Source organism: Pseudophryne corroboree, chromosome 11 (genome assembly GCF_028390025.1).
Source record: "Pseudophryne corroboree isolate aPseCor3 chromosome 11, aPseCor3.hap2, whole genome shotgun sequence".
Taxonomy (NCBI): domain Eukaryota; kingdom Metazoa; phylum Chordata; class Amphibia; order Anura; family Myobatrachidae; genus Pseudophryne; species Pseudophryne corroboree.
This window is the reverse complement of record NC_086454.1, coordinates 356,485,313-356,497,437: the sequence shown is the minus strand read 5'-3', so window position 1 is coordinate 356,497,437 and position 12,125 is coordinate 356,485,313. Positions and strand designations below refer to the sequence as shown.

General features: G+C 41.8%; 1 protein-coding gene and 1 long non-coding RNA gene across 2 annotated transcripts in view; both read left to right on the top strand.

The window, feature by feature from the left end:
- The window catches only part of LOC134968805 (uncharacterized), a 36,563-nt gene extending 29,880 nt beyond the window's left edge, over nucleotides 1-6,683 (top strand). The window contains exons 5-7 of the mRNA XM_063944292.1: nucleotides 1,381-2,463; nucleotides 2,916-3,419; nucleotides 3,520-6,683. Of these exons, the coding sequence (XP_063800362.1) occupies nucleotides 1,381-2,463; nucleotides 2,916-3,419; nucleotides 3,520-6,578 (4,646 nt within the window). The 3' untranslated portion in view covers nucleotides 6,579-6,683. The remainder of the gene's footprint in view (nucleotides 1-1,380; nucleotides 2,464-2,915; nucleotides 3,420-3,519) is intronic.
- Nucleotides 6,684-6,758: 75 nt separating this feature from the next.
- Nucleotides 6,759-12,125, top strand: part of LOC134969833 (uncharacterized) — a 144,810-nt gene continuing 139,443 nt past the window's right edge. The window contains exons 1-2 of the long non-coding RNA XR_010189524.1: nucleotides 6,759-7,669; nucleotides 11,354-11,492. This is a non-coding gene — a long non-coding RNA (uncharacterized LOC134969833). The remainder of the gene's footprint in view (nucleotides 7,670-11,353; nucleotides 11,493-12,125) is intronic.

The window sequence follows — 12,125 nt, the reverse complement described above, 5'->3', positions numbered from 1 at the left end:
CTAATATAGAGAGCATAGCGGATAATAGCCACTCTATACTCCTAGTGCTTTTCTCTGGTAACACAGTATTTGGGTAGTGCCCTGGAGAAGTTGAACAACCTGCATGATTCCAGTGAGTGGGGGTAACATGAATATATGAACTAGTCAAATAATTACCTCTACAGTTACTGACTGTCTCTATGTAAACTGCCTAATTTTAATACCAGTAAAGGGGAAAGAAAGCCGGCAGTACCTGAATAAGTACAGTGAATTGATGTACTGTAAAGAGTACTCTTAGGAGCCCGTGGAACCCAGGTTACTGTTATTATCCCCATGACATCATATGAAACTTATTAAGGTATTTACAGCATAGAGCCAGGAGATAAAGACTAAGAAACAACCAAGATTGTTAATATATTTTGTTTAATATCTTTACTGAAAACATCGCTTAAGAGACAGTTTAAAAACAAAGCCTCAGAGGAGTTAAAAGGACATTTATACAGTAAAAGTAAATGGGAGCATTGTTCAGCATTAAGAGACAAAACCACCAGAGATAAACCTCACAGAGGAGTTGGATATAATATTGAGTAGATACAAGCATACTTTTATTGTGGAAAAGAGATAGCCAACTTGAAGGAATAGATACTTTCTATTTAGCTAGAGAAAAGGATACATAAGTGACACTCTACAGAACAGAAATTGCAACAGTAACATTCTACCTTGAGCTGAACAATTCATCAACATATTGAAAGTCACTAAAGGAAGATGTTATTATTTCAGTGTAATGTTAAATTGTTATTACTTTTATGAATTTTATGGGCCCTAATAGTGCACTATCTATTTCATTAAGAGTACCCGGGTCACTCATTTATTGAGGTTTAAACCATATAGTTTTTTTGTATTGCATGCAATTAAATTGTATAGGAAGGTGGGGTAGCTAGGAAACTATATATTTGAATATACATATATATGTGTGTGGGAAGTGTTATCTTTTATTAAAAATATTATACTTACCATCTGCTGTTGCTGGACGTTGATTGAAGAACTGGAAGAAAAGAACAGGTACATGAGTAATATGTATTAATTGACATTCATCTAGAGATAACATAATTACTATAATTTACATACTACCAGAATTCAGGCATCCCAGGCAGCCTGTAGTCCATCAATAGCTTGGGTGGAGGCACATTACTAGATAGAGTAACCATCCCTTTGGTGAGAGACCTAGCACCTATAGTTAGAGCGGTAAAGGGGGGATTACATTTGGAGGCTCTGCTGAGATTACGATCTTAGTAAAAATGGAAAATTTAACAGGAGAGGATATATACACTTGGTGTTTGCAAAAAGAAAAAAATCCTAAAAAATGTATAGCAATAGGAGGGAATTTCTCTGAATTTTCAGATGAAGAAGTCATAAGAACAATTATAGACAAATTATATGGGGTCAAAAGACCTAAAATTGTGGATAAATGGAGAGAGGAAATAGCCATATTAATAGAGACTGAAAGGGAACTAGACCCATGTATGATACCAATAATGATAATGGCAAATGAGGAAATTGGGAGGAGGTGGCATATTATCTGGCCTAAGAAGAAAGATGAGGAAGCTAGTAATGCACATATATCCACTTCTAGGGATACCCCTGAAAGGGAAAATGCACATAGTAATACACAAGGAAATGGTGCAAATGTAGATGGGTCACAGTTTGAGACGATGGTAGATAGAGTAGTTACCCAGTTAGAACGCTGGCACTATGAAGGGAGCTACAGGAGATTACGAATATTTTCTGGGACGGTGCCTGTACCACTGGGTGAAGAAACGTACGAATCGTGGAAGGAAGCTGCTGTTCAACAAGCTGAGGAATGGCAATGCCCTGATCAAATAAAAAGACAAAGAGTGGTTGAAAGCCTAAGGGGACCCGCCATGGGAATAATACAAGCAGCTAGACGAAGTAATCCTCAAGCTACTCTTGAGACGTATTTCGAGGCTCTAGATTATGCCTATGGTACGTTAGAAGATGTAGGGGATTTAACATCTAGATTACATCATACGTTTCAGGAACCTGGAGAAAAGTTAAGTACGTACTTAATAAGATTGGACAAACTTTTATACAAGATAGTAGAAAAAGGTGGAATTACACGGGATGAAGTGGATAGAAGCAGAATGAAACAGTTACTGAGGGGAGCATTGACAACTGATTCTGTAGCCCATAAATTTAGATGCTCAGGAACAAGGGAACCTATTCTTACTTTTAATGAATTGTTAAAAGAAATAAAGCAGGAAGAAGTACTAATTGAAATGAGAGAAAAAACCGTAAAAAAAGTTAAAGTTGTTCAACCCTCTGTAGAAATAAATCCTTTAGAAGATAAAATAGTTAAAATGATAGAGGAGCAAAATAAGAAAATAGAGCAATTTATATCCTCTCAAAGTAGCCGAAACTCAGGAAATTCTTCTCAGAGGAGTAATAACAATTCATCCGATCGAGGTATTGGAAGGGGAAATTCTTACAATAATAGAGGAAGAGGATGTTTTAGATGTGGTAGGATAGGACACAGAGCCTTTGAATGTAATGCTAATACTGATGGATCATCTTCAAGGACTCCTGTAACCAATTATAACGCACATCAAGGAAATTCTACGGGGCAGGGAAACGAACAGGGGAGGGCTGTGAACCCCTCACAGTCCCCCTAGAAGTCAGCTTCTGTGCAATGGGGAATTCCTGGTGGAATGGAAAAGTGCCAGAGGGTTTATTGGGGCCTACTCCCATAGTTCCTGCATCTATTAATGGAAATAACTGTAAGGTACTTTTAGATAGTGGATCCCAGGTGTCTATAATCTTTGAAACTTGGTATAATGATCATATATCAGATATACCCATACAACCACTCAGTGGGTTAGTCATTTGGGGATTAAGTGTTGAAAAATATCCCTACTTAGGATATGTACAAGTAACCCTTGAATTTGATAGGAAAAACTCTGAAGAGCCTTTAGAAGTACCTTTTATTGCTCTTATATGTCCTGAAATTCAGGGAGAAAGAAATGGACCCCCTGTGATTGTGGGGACTAACACCCAGCTATACCAAGCACTATCAAATTGGTGCCAGAATGAAGATGGGCGAGTTGTAGATGTAGGACATACATTACTGGTGCAACCAGAAATAAATTTTAGCGAAAGTATGAACGAATTTGATGTTTGTTTTCAGGAAAGTGACCTATTAAAAGAAGACCAGACCTTTTTAATCAAGGAATTAGAATGCAGGAAACAAGCATTCTCAACAGGAGAATGGGATTTAGGAGAAGCAAAAGGAGTAGAGCATAGCATAAAGTTAAATGACACAAGTCCTTTTAGAGAGCGCTCCCGTAGGATAGCACCTGCGGACTTTGAAGACGTTCGGTTACATCTGAAGGGATTACTGGAGAACCAAATCATTATAGAGTCCCGTAGTCCATATGCCTCTCCAATTGTAATAGCAAAAAAAAAAAAATGGAAAAATCCGTATGTGTGTGGATTATAGAACACTGAATTCTCGAACTGTACCAGATCAGTACACAGTTCCAAAAATTGATGAGGCATTGGATTGCTTACAAGGAAGCAGGTGGTTTTCTGTACTCGACCTAAGAAATGGATTTTATCAGATCCCTATGTGCCCAGAAGACAGAGAAAAAACAGCATTTATCTGCCCATTGGGATTCTTTGAATTCTTGAAGATGCCGCAAGGTATAAAGGGAGCACCTGCTACCTTTCAAAGGACTATGGAGAAAGTTATAGGGGATATGAACTACAGAGAAGTTATTGTCTACCTAGATGATATTATTGTTTTTGGAAATTCCCTTGCTGAACATAACTCCCGACTACTAAAAGTGTTGGATAGATTAATAGAGGGAGGATTGAAGCTATCCATTGATAAATGCCAACTATGTAGGTCCTCTGTGAAATATTTGGGACACATTGTAGGGAGGGAAGGGGTGTCCACTGACCCTGCCAAAGTGGATGCAGTAAAGAATTGGCCCCGCCCAACTAAATTGAAAGAACTTAGATCATTTTTAGGGTTCTGCGGTTATTACCGCCGTTTCGTCCCAAATTATTCTAAAATTTCAAAGCCTCTCACTGACTTGACTAAGGGTTATCCTCCAAATAATAAAAAGAAAGCCAATAAAGCAATCTCCAATCATTGGTTCAAATCAAGTGAACCATTCGGAAATAGATGGGACCATAAATGTGAAATAGCTTTTCAAGCTTTAAAAGAAAAACTGACTGGTGCTCCAGTCTTAGCATATGCTGATCCATCCCTTCCATATGTGCTTCACACAGATGCTTCACAAGAAGGAATAGGAGGGGTATTATATCAGAAGTACCAAGGTGAACTGAAACCTGTATCTTTTACTAGCCGGGGCCTATCCATTAGTGAAAGAAACTATCCTACACATAAGTTGGAATTTTTAGCTTTAAAGTGGTGTGTAGTAGAAAAATTCCATGATTATTTATATGGTGTGCCTTTTGAGGTACACACTGACAATAACCCCTTAACATATATACAAACAACAGCAAAACTCGATGCTACTGGACACAGATGGCTTGCATCATTGGCCTTATACAATTTTTCTTTAAAATATAGACCAGGGATTAATAATATTGATGCTGACTCACTGTCCAGGATCCCCAACCAAGGCAACAGTGATGTTGAAGATGAATGGATTGAAGTGCCTATGGGAGATGTGAAAGGGATATGTCATCAAATACAAATTGGAGAAATGATGCCAGGAGAAATGTTAAGTTCTTTAGGAGCCACTTCCAAAGCTCTTCCATTATCATACTGCTGGCTGAGTAATTTGGAGCTAGAAGGATTGCCAAAATTTAGGAGAGGTCAAATACAAGCTGATCAAAATCAAGATCCAGATATAGGAGATGTAATAGTAAAAATGACACAGAGTTGGGATCATAAGCCCTCGCTAGTTACCAAAGAAGCTAAGTTATTTGAACGACAGAAGAACAAGTTATTCTTAACAAATGGGCTTTTATATCGTGTAACTAAAAAACAAGGAGGAAGTGAAAGGCAACAGTTAGTTCTGCCTAAAAAGCACAGAAATATAGTGATGAAAGCTTTGCACAATGACCATGGCCATTTAGGGTGTGATAAAACTTTTAAGTTAATATCCGATAGGTTTTATTGGCCAGGAATGAGGGAAGAAATAGAAGACTATTGTAGAAACTGTGGAAATTGTATAGTTCGAAAAACTGTAGTTAAGCAAATTGCCCCTTTAGTAAATTTTAACAGTAATGGGCCTTTGGATTTGGTATGCATGGATTTTTTGACACTAGAAGTAGAGCCAGGAAAGAAATGCCACATATTAGTGATAACTGATCATTTTACCAGATATGCCCAGGCCTACGTAACACCAAATCAAAGGGCAACTACCGTAGCAAACACATTATGGAACAAATTTTTTGTCCATTATGGTCTTCCAAACAGACTTCACTCTGACCAAGGTAGAGAGTTCGAAAGTAAACTAATAAAAGAGCTTTGTGCAATTTGTGGGATAACTAAATCAAGGACAACCCCATATCATCCACAAGGTGACCCCCAACCTGAGAGGTTCAACAGAACCTTGTTGGATATGTTGGGAACATTGAATCCTCTTGATAAAAGGTACTGGAAAAGACATACTGACCGTTTAGTACATGCATATAATTGTACACAAAATGAAGCCACAGGGTATTCTCCCTACTACTTAATGTTTGGTCGGGAAGCCAGGCTTCCTATAGATGTATGTATGGGGATATCCACTAGTGACAAACCTGCTATCTCTCACCTAAAATACATAAAGAAGTTAAGGGAGGAACTACAGGAGGCTTATGATATAGCTGAATGTGCAGCCAGGAAATTGGGATTAAAAAATAAGACCAGATATGACAGGAGAATACGTGATCATGAGTTAGTTCCGGGGGATCGAGTCTTACTGAGACTCCTAGGGACACCTAGAAAGTTTAAAATTTCAAATAGGTGGAGGGAAGATCCTTTCGTGATTGTTGAGAAACTTTCAAACTTACCTGTATATAAGATCAAGCCTGAGTCAGGAGAAAACAGGATACTGACATATCACAGGCAGCATCTATTACCTATAGGGAAAGAAGTTCGGTTAGAAGGGCTTGAATTAAATGATAATACCTGCACAACTAATGAAAGAATGGGAAATAGAAATGTAATACATAATGAATTAAGTATTGTGGATGACATAGATGATGAGTCAGAGGTACAAGGGTATTATTATAAGGATGACTGTTTGGGTTTTGACAAATTTACTGATGAACATGTTACTGAGGGTTCTCTAGGACATGTGGAAGGTAACATCCAAAAGCTCAGTGATAATAACCCTTGGGAAGAACATCTGGAATATCATGATACTGAAAGCAGGAGAGTATCAGATAATTCCGATAGATCTTCGCATCTTTATAGTGAGATAGAAGAGGAACAGGTGTGGGATAGGCCAAAAAGGATGTGTCGGCCCCCTACTATACTTACATATGACCAACTAGGGATACCATGCAATATACCTAGGGTGACACATGCTAGCACTGTATTGTTATGGCCATATTTTTAATGATTACCTTATTAAACATAAGACAGGGAGAGCTTAAGGTATGATTATTTACGTAGTAGGGTGGTGATCCAGCAGATAATCTATACTGGATCATGGATCACCAGGGGGAGAATGTAGCCTTATATCAGGCTATATAATATAATATATATATATATATATATATGTATAAATAGACATAGAGGTTATAAACTGATATAATTGTATTTTGGTAATATGTATATATATGTTAATGAAATTTATATGTGGGAATAGTAGATGTATATATGTTTTATAAACAGTAGGGTAACGTGTACATTTATTGTGCCTGTATATGTATATATATATACCCATCGGAGCTGTATTGATGGATTGGTGAAGGGGCAGGATAGCACAGTGATGGGTGAGGTGGGTTTAATAATAATACTAGTGGATAGGGTTTTAAGGGTTGTTGCTGCTGTGGGGGAGGACCCGCGCGCCGGTAACAGAGGGCCGTGTGCAATACTAGAGGGGGCCACGAGCCGGTAACAGAGAGCCGTGTGCAATACTAGAGGGGGCCACGAGCCGGTAACAGCGGGCCGTGTGCAAGAGAAAGGGTCCGCGAGCGGGTAGATATGTATATATAAGGCGCTCCCGCCGGCGGACGTTAGACTGCAGATCCCCCTCTCAGTGCTCGCACCTAGGTCTCCAGCGCTGCTAAGAGCTGTAGCACTGTAAACATTACAGCAGCGGCAGGAGTAGCTTAGGGTGCGCAGCCAGAGAGGGCAATTGGAAGGGATAAATAGACAATGCGCCAGGAAGCTGCTGCTGACTGACCTTGTTATCGCTGAGGTGTCAGGTGGAGAGGCGGAGATCGCGCCAGGAGCCGCCGCTGTGGTGTTGTGCCGACGGTGATGTTCGGGTGAGCGGCGGTGCAAGGCTGGATCCATCGGAGGTGATGGCATGGCGCCATGGCAACACTGACGCCAACGGCAGAATTAGCTTACCCTTCCCTCTAGAGGCAGAGCAGAAGCAGAGGCCCAATAAGCAGTAGAGGGGCGGAGCCTGCCTGACAGTTGCTGATCAGAGGAGGAGTCGGGGGAGCACTCAGAGCAGTACCGTTGTGCTGTGGATATGTAAGTGAAAAACAAAGCTACCACTTACTTAATACTATGCACAGCAGACAGTAATAAGCTGAGGAACATTTAACTTATACTAGGATAGAAGCAGCAGCACTAAGCAGTGACCATAGACTATTAAGGCAGCAGTTTACTAATATAGAGAGCATAGCGGATAATAGCCACTCTATACTCCTAGTGCTTTTCTCTGGTAACACAGTATTTGGGTAGTGCCCTGGAGAAGTTGAACAACCTGCATGATTCCAGTGAGTGGGGGTAACATGAATATATGAACTAGTCAAATAATTACCTCTACAGTTACTGACTGTCTCTATGTAAACTGCCTAATTTTAATACCAGTAAAGGGGAAAGAAAGCCGGCAGTACCTGAATAAGTACAGTGAATTGATGTACTGTAAAGAGTACTCTTAGGAGCCCGTGGAACCCAGGTTACTGTTATTATCCCCATGACATCATATGAAACTTATTAAGGTATTTACAGCATAGAGCCAGGAGATAAAGACTAAGAAACAACCAGGGCCGGATTAACAATGGGGCGGATGGAGCTGCAGCTCCAAGCCCACTGTCCAAATAGGCCCACAGCATTTGCACATTGTTTTGCTACAGTAGAAAGAAAGAAAAAAAAATCTTCTACTACAGTCTCCAGTGACGGTCCGAGGCCCCGCCCCCCCAGCCGCCACATCCCCACCCGTCCACCAGGCTGTGGATAAAATGCCGCTGCCGGCGCCAGTATGCTACCTACGATGGCGGCGCAGTTGAAGGGTTCCCTAGCCCTCCCTGCGCCGCATACGTACAGTGACTCGGCACCTCCTCCGCGCCTCGTGACATCACTCAGGATCATCCCGGCCGCAGGTCCATGCGTAGATGCCACAACACAGCGTAGGCAAGCAGGCACTGCAAATCGGAACACTAATTGCAGCTCCGTGAAGAGGACCCGGCAGCAGCACGGTGTTTGCTCCTCCTGACTAAAGGTAAGGTGGCAGACCTGCTGCCTGGCTGCTGCTGATAATACAGCAATATGGTAGGGCAGCGGACAGGCTAAGGGACTGTTATTTTTATATATACGAATATGCAGAGTCTGAAATACACTCCTATATAGGTCCAGTATGCATATATATTTATAAGTGAATATATATGTGTATGTATGTATATGTGTATGTATGTATATGTGTGTGTGTGTGTATATATATATATATATATATATATATATACTCCCACAATGTGTGTGTGAATGTATGTGTATGTGTGTATATATATATATATATATATATATATATATATATATATATATATATATATACTGTGTGTGTGCGTATGTATGTGTGAATATATAAATATATATATATATATATATATTGTTCAGTAGGGAAGGCCGTCATATGTTCAGTAGGGAAAGCTGGCGCACGGGATCATGACGTACGGAAATCCAACATTGGGATCCCGAACTAGTATAAACCAACAGGGGTGAGTAACAGGAATACCCTCCTTATCCTAACCCTCCCTACTAGGGAGGCCAATCCCGGGCCATTTTTTCAATCCCAGGTATCGGGATTGAAAAATGGTCAATCCTGGAATACCCAGGATTGGCTTTCAACTGTGTCTGGCCGTCCCCCACGCCCCACCCCTCCTCTCCCCACCCTTCCCGCAGACATAAATACACTTACAAACCTGCGGCGGGTGAGTGCAGAGGGAGCCAGCTGTAAGCAGGAGGAGGGAGGAGGCGTCGGGTGAGTCCAGGGAGAGCCGGGAACAGGTGGCGGGGGGAGCTGGCGGGTGAAGACCGCTGCACCTTCTGGCTCTGCGGCTGCTGACAGCGCAGTGTGTGTGGGGGAGCAGGAAGCTGGGCAGCATTTGAGCGTCCTGAGGACGCTCAACGCTGATCCCTCAATCCCCGGGATTGGAGCTTCCAATCCCGGGAATTGAATCCGGCCGTTTTTGGGCCTAAATCCCGGGGTCCCGCTGATCCCGATACCGGATTGGCCTCCCTATCCACTGCCTAACCCTAACCTTCCTCCGTAAGTGCACCTAACCTCTCATCCCCGCTACCTAAACCTAATCTCCCGTCCCCGCTGCCTAAACCTAACCTTCGTAGAATAAAAATGCAATATTTGTATGAGATATGAAGGGGCAGGTGCAATATTACAATTTTCATCAGGGTGCTGCTTACAGACATAGGGCCTTATTCAGGTTGATTCGCATCTGAGATGCAATCACATATCCCCAAATATCGTCCCAGTGCACATACTGTGCGTGCATGGGCAGGGAAATGCGATTGCATTGCAGTAATACAAATGCTTCAGCCTGATTGACAGACAGAGGTATTTGCGGGGCGGTCGGGGGCGGCAATGCAACAGGAACACAGGTGGGTCTGGGCTGTTTTCAGGGCGGCCCCGTGTAACATCAGACAGATAAGATTGTGGCGCTGCACCTGCCTTCGCAGCCAGGCAGGAGGCATCACTTATATTGCGGGGCCAACGATGCAATCACAATTGAATTGCAATCGCATTGCTGGCGACCATTAGCATGCAGGGCGGCCTTGCCATGTGCCGGGCGGCCCCCAGCATGTGATAGTCAGCAGTTGCAGTTTTGCTAAATAATTAAAGCTACAACTGAAGCTGAGTAAGATCCATTATACTTACCAAGCTAAATACTCACACTGGACCACCTGTGGTGAAGCAGGATCCCAATCACATTATTTGTTTACAGTTTGCTTGTGGGATGACTGCTCCGTAACACAGAATCTTGCAAGACCTGTGATGTCATGCACGGTGAAGCTGCACCATGAACGGTCCAATGTGTATACTTAGCTTGGTAGCTTGCACATATATGTATGTGCATACACATCGCGGCAAGGATGAGCATGGCTAGCTATATATATATATATATATATATATATATATATATATATATATTCCGAAATACAGAATTTTTTGAGTGAGACAGTGAAACCTTTGTTTTTTGATGGCTCAATGTACACAAACTTTGTTTAATACACAAAGTTATCAAAAATATTGGCTAAAATTACCTTCAGGCTGTGTGTATAAGGTGTATATGTAACATAAATGCATCCTGTGCTTAGACTTAGGTCCCATCACCATGATATCTCATTATGGTATGCAATTATTCCAAAATACAGAAAAATCCCATATCCAAAATACCTCTGGTCCCAAGCATTCTGGATATGGGAGACTTTTCTGCAGCCCCACAGCCCCATTGTAGTGAATGCATAGTGGGAGTATGCATGCGCATGTGACCCGCTATGCTGCGATTTTCGTAAACGGATACATCTGTGCGTGTGTGTATATATATAAATGCAGCATAGAGTCGGCGGCACTCCCAGTCAAATAAATACTCAAAGACCAAGTGAAACTTTCTACATTTCGATTTTAGTGCAAAATCGTCATCAGGAACCTGATGGTTCCCGATGACGATTTTGCACTAAAATCGAAACGTAGAAAGTTTCACAAGAGCATATCTGGAAACATTATACCAAACAGCTATGTTTCCAGATATGCTCTTGCCCGATAATTTATGCCTCTGTGTGTTGTCTAGCGTTTCTTTTTATGTATGTATTGGCTTGCATCATATGTGCTAAGATAGGCTTTAATATACAATTAAGCATTTGTGCAATAAGTAATAATGTAACTATGCCTATGACAATGTACATGTTTCTTCTATGTAGCTTATGCTTGTTGATATGTTGCCTTGGTGATGGGAGCACTATGATGACGTCAGCGACGTCTACGTCAGCGTTCCTGGGTGGGCTGCAATCCCGTTTCCGGATCGATGGCGCCAGTCACTGGGGTGAGATCACTATTTAGGTGAGTGTTGTTTTATGTATGTTTGTTAACCTGAAGACAATGTGTTAAACATTGAAACGTTACTCTAACTCTATTGCCTGCAGTGTCGTTATTGAAGTCGCTTGGAGTGCCGCACTTCCACATATCTCTATTGAATTGTACTATGCGGGCACCCGGCGTGGTAATGCAGCTGATGGTAGAGCCGGTATTCTTTGACTTTGTGTGTGTGTGTATATATATATATATATATAAGAAAACAATGGAGGGCGCAATGGTGAGTGTAAAATCACAAGTAATTTACTGACAAAGTATTCACTGAAATACATTCAAGGTAAAGGGTAACCAGCGCAATGTAGACAATCAGTGTAGCCTCCGGATAGCACACACCGATGAACACCGTTGCTCCCTGGATACCAAAAGCCGCTGTGATCTTTCAGCCGCACGGACTCCAAGTCCCATGGACTGACGAAGTCCCATGACGAAACGCGTTGGACGTGGCCAGCAGGACTTGTGACGTGGATCCAGTGTCCGGAGTGCCGGCGTGTGAGGTCCGTTTTGGAGTCCGTGCGGCTGAAAGATCACAGCGGCTTTTGGTATCCAGGGAGCAACGGTGTTCATCGGTGTGTGCTATCCGGAGGCTACACTGATTGTCTA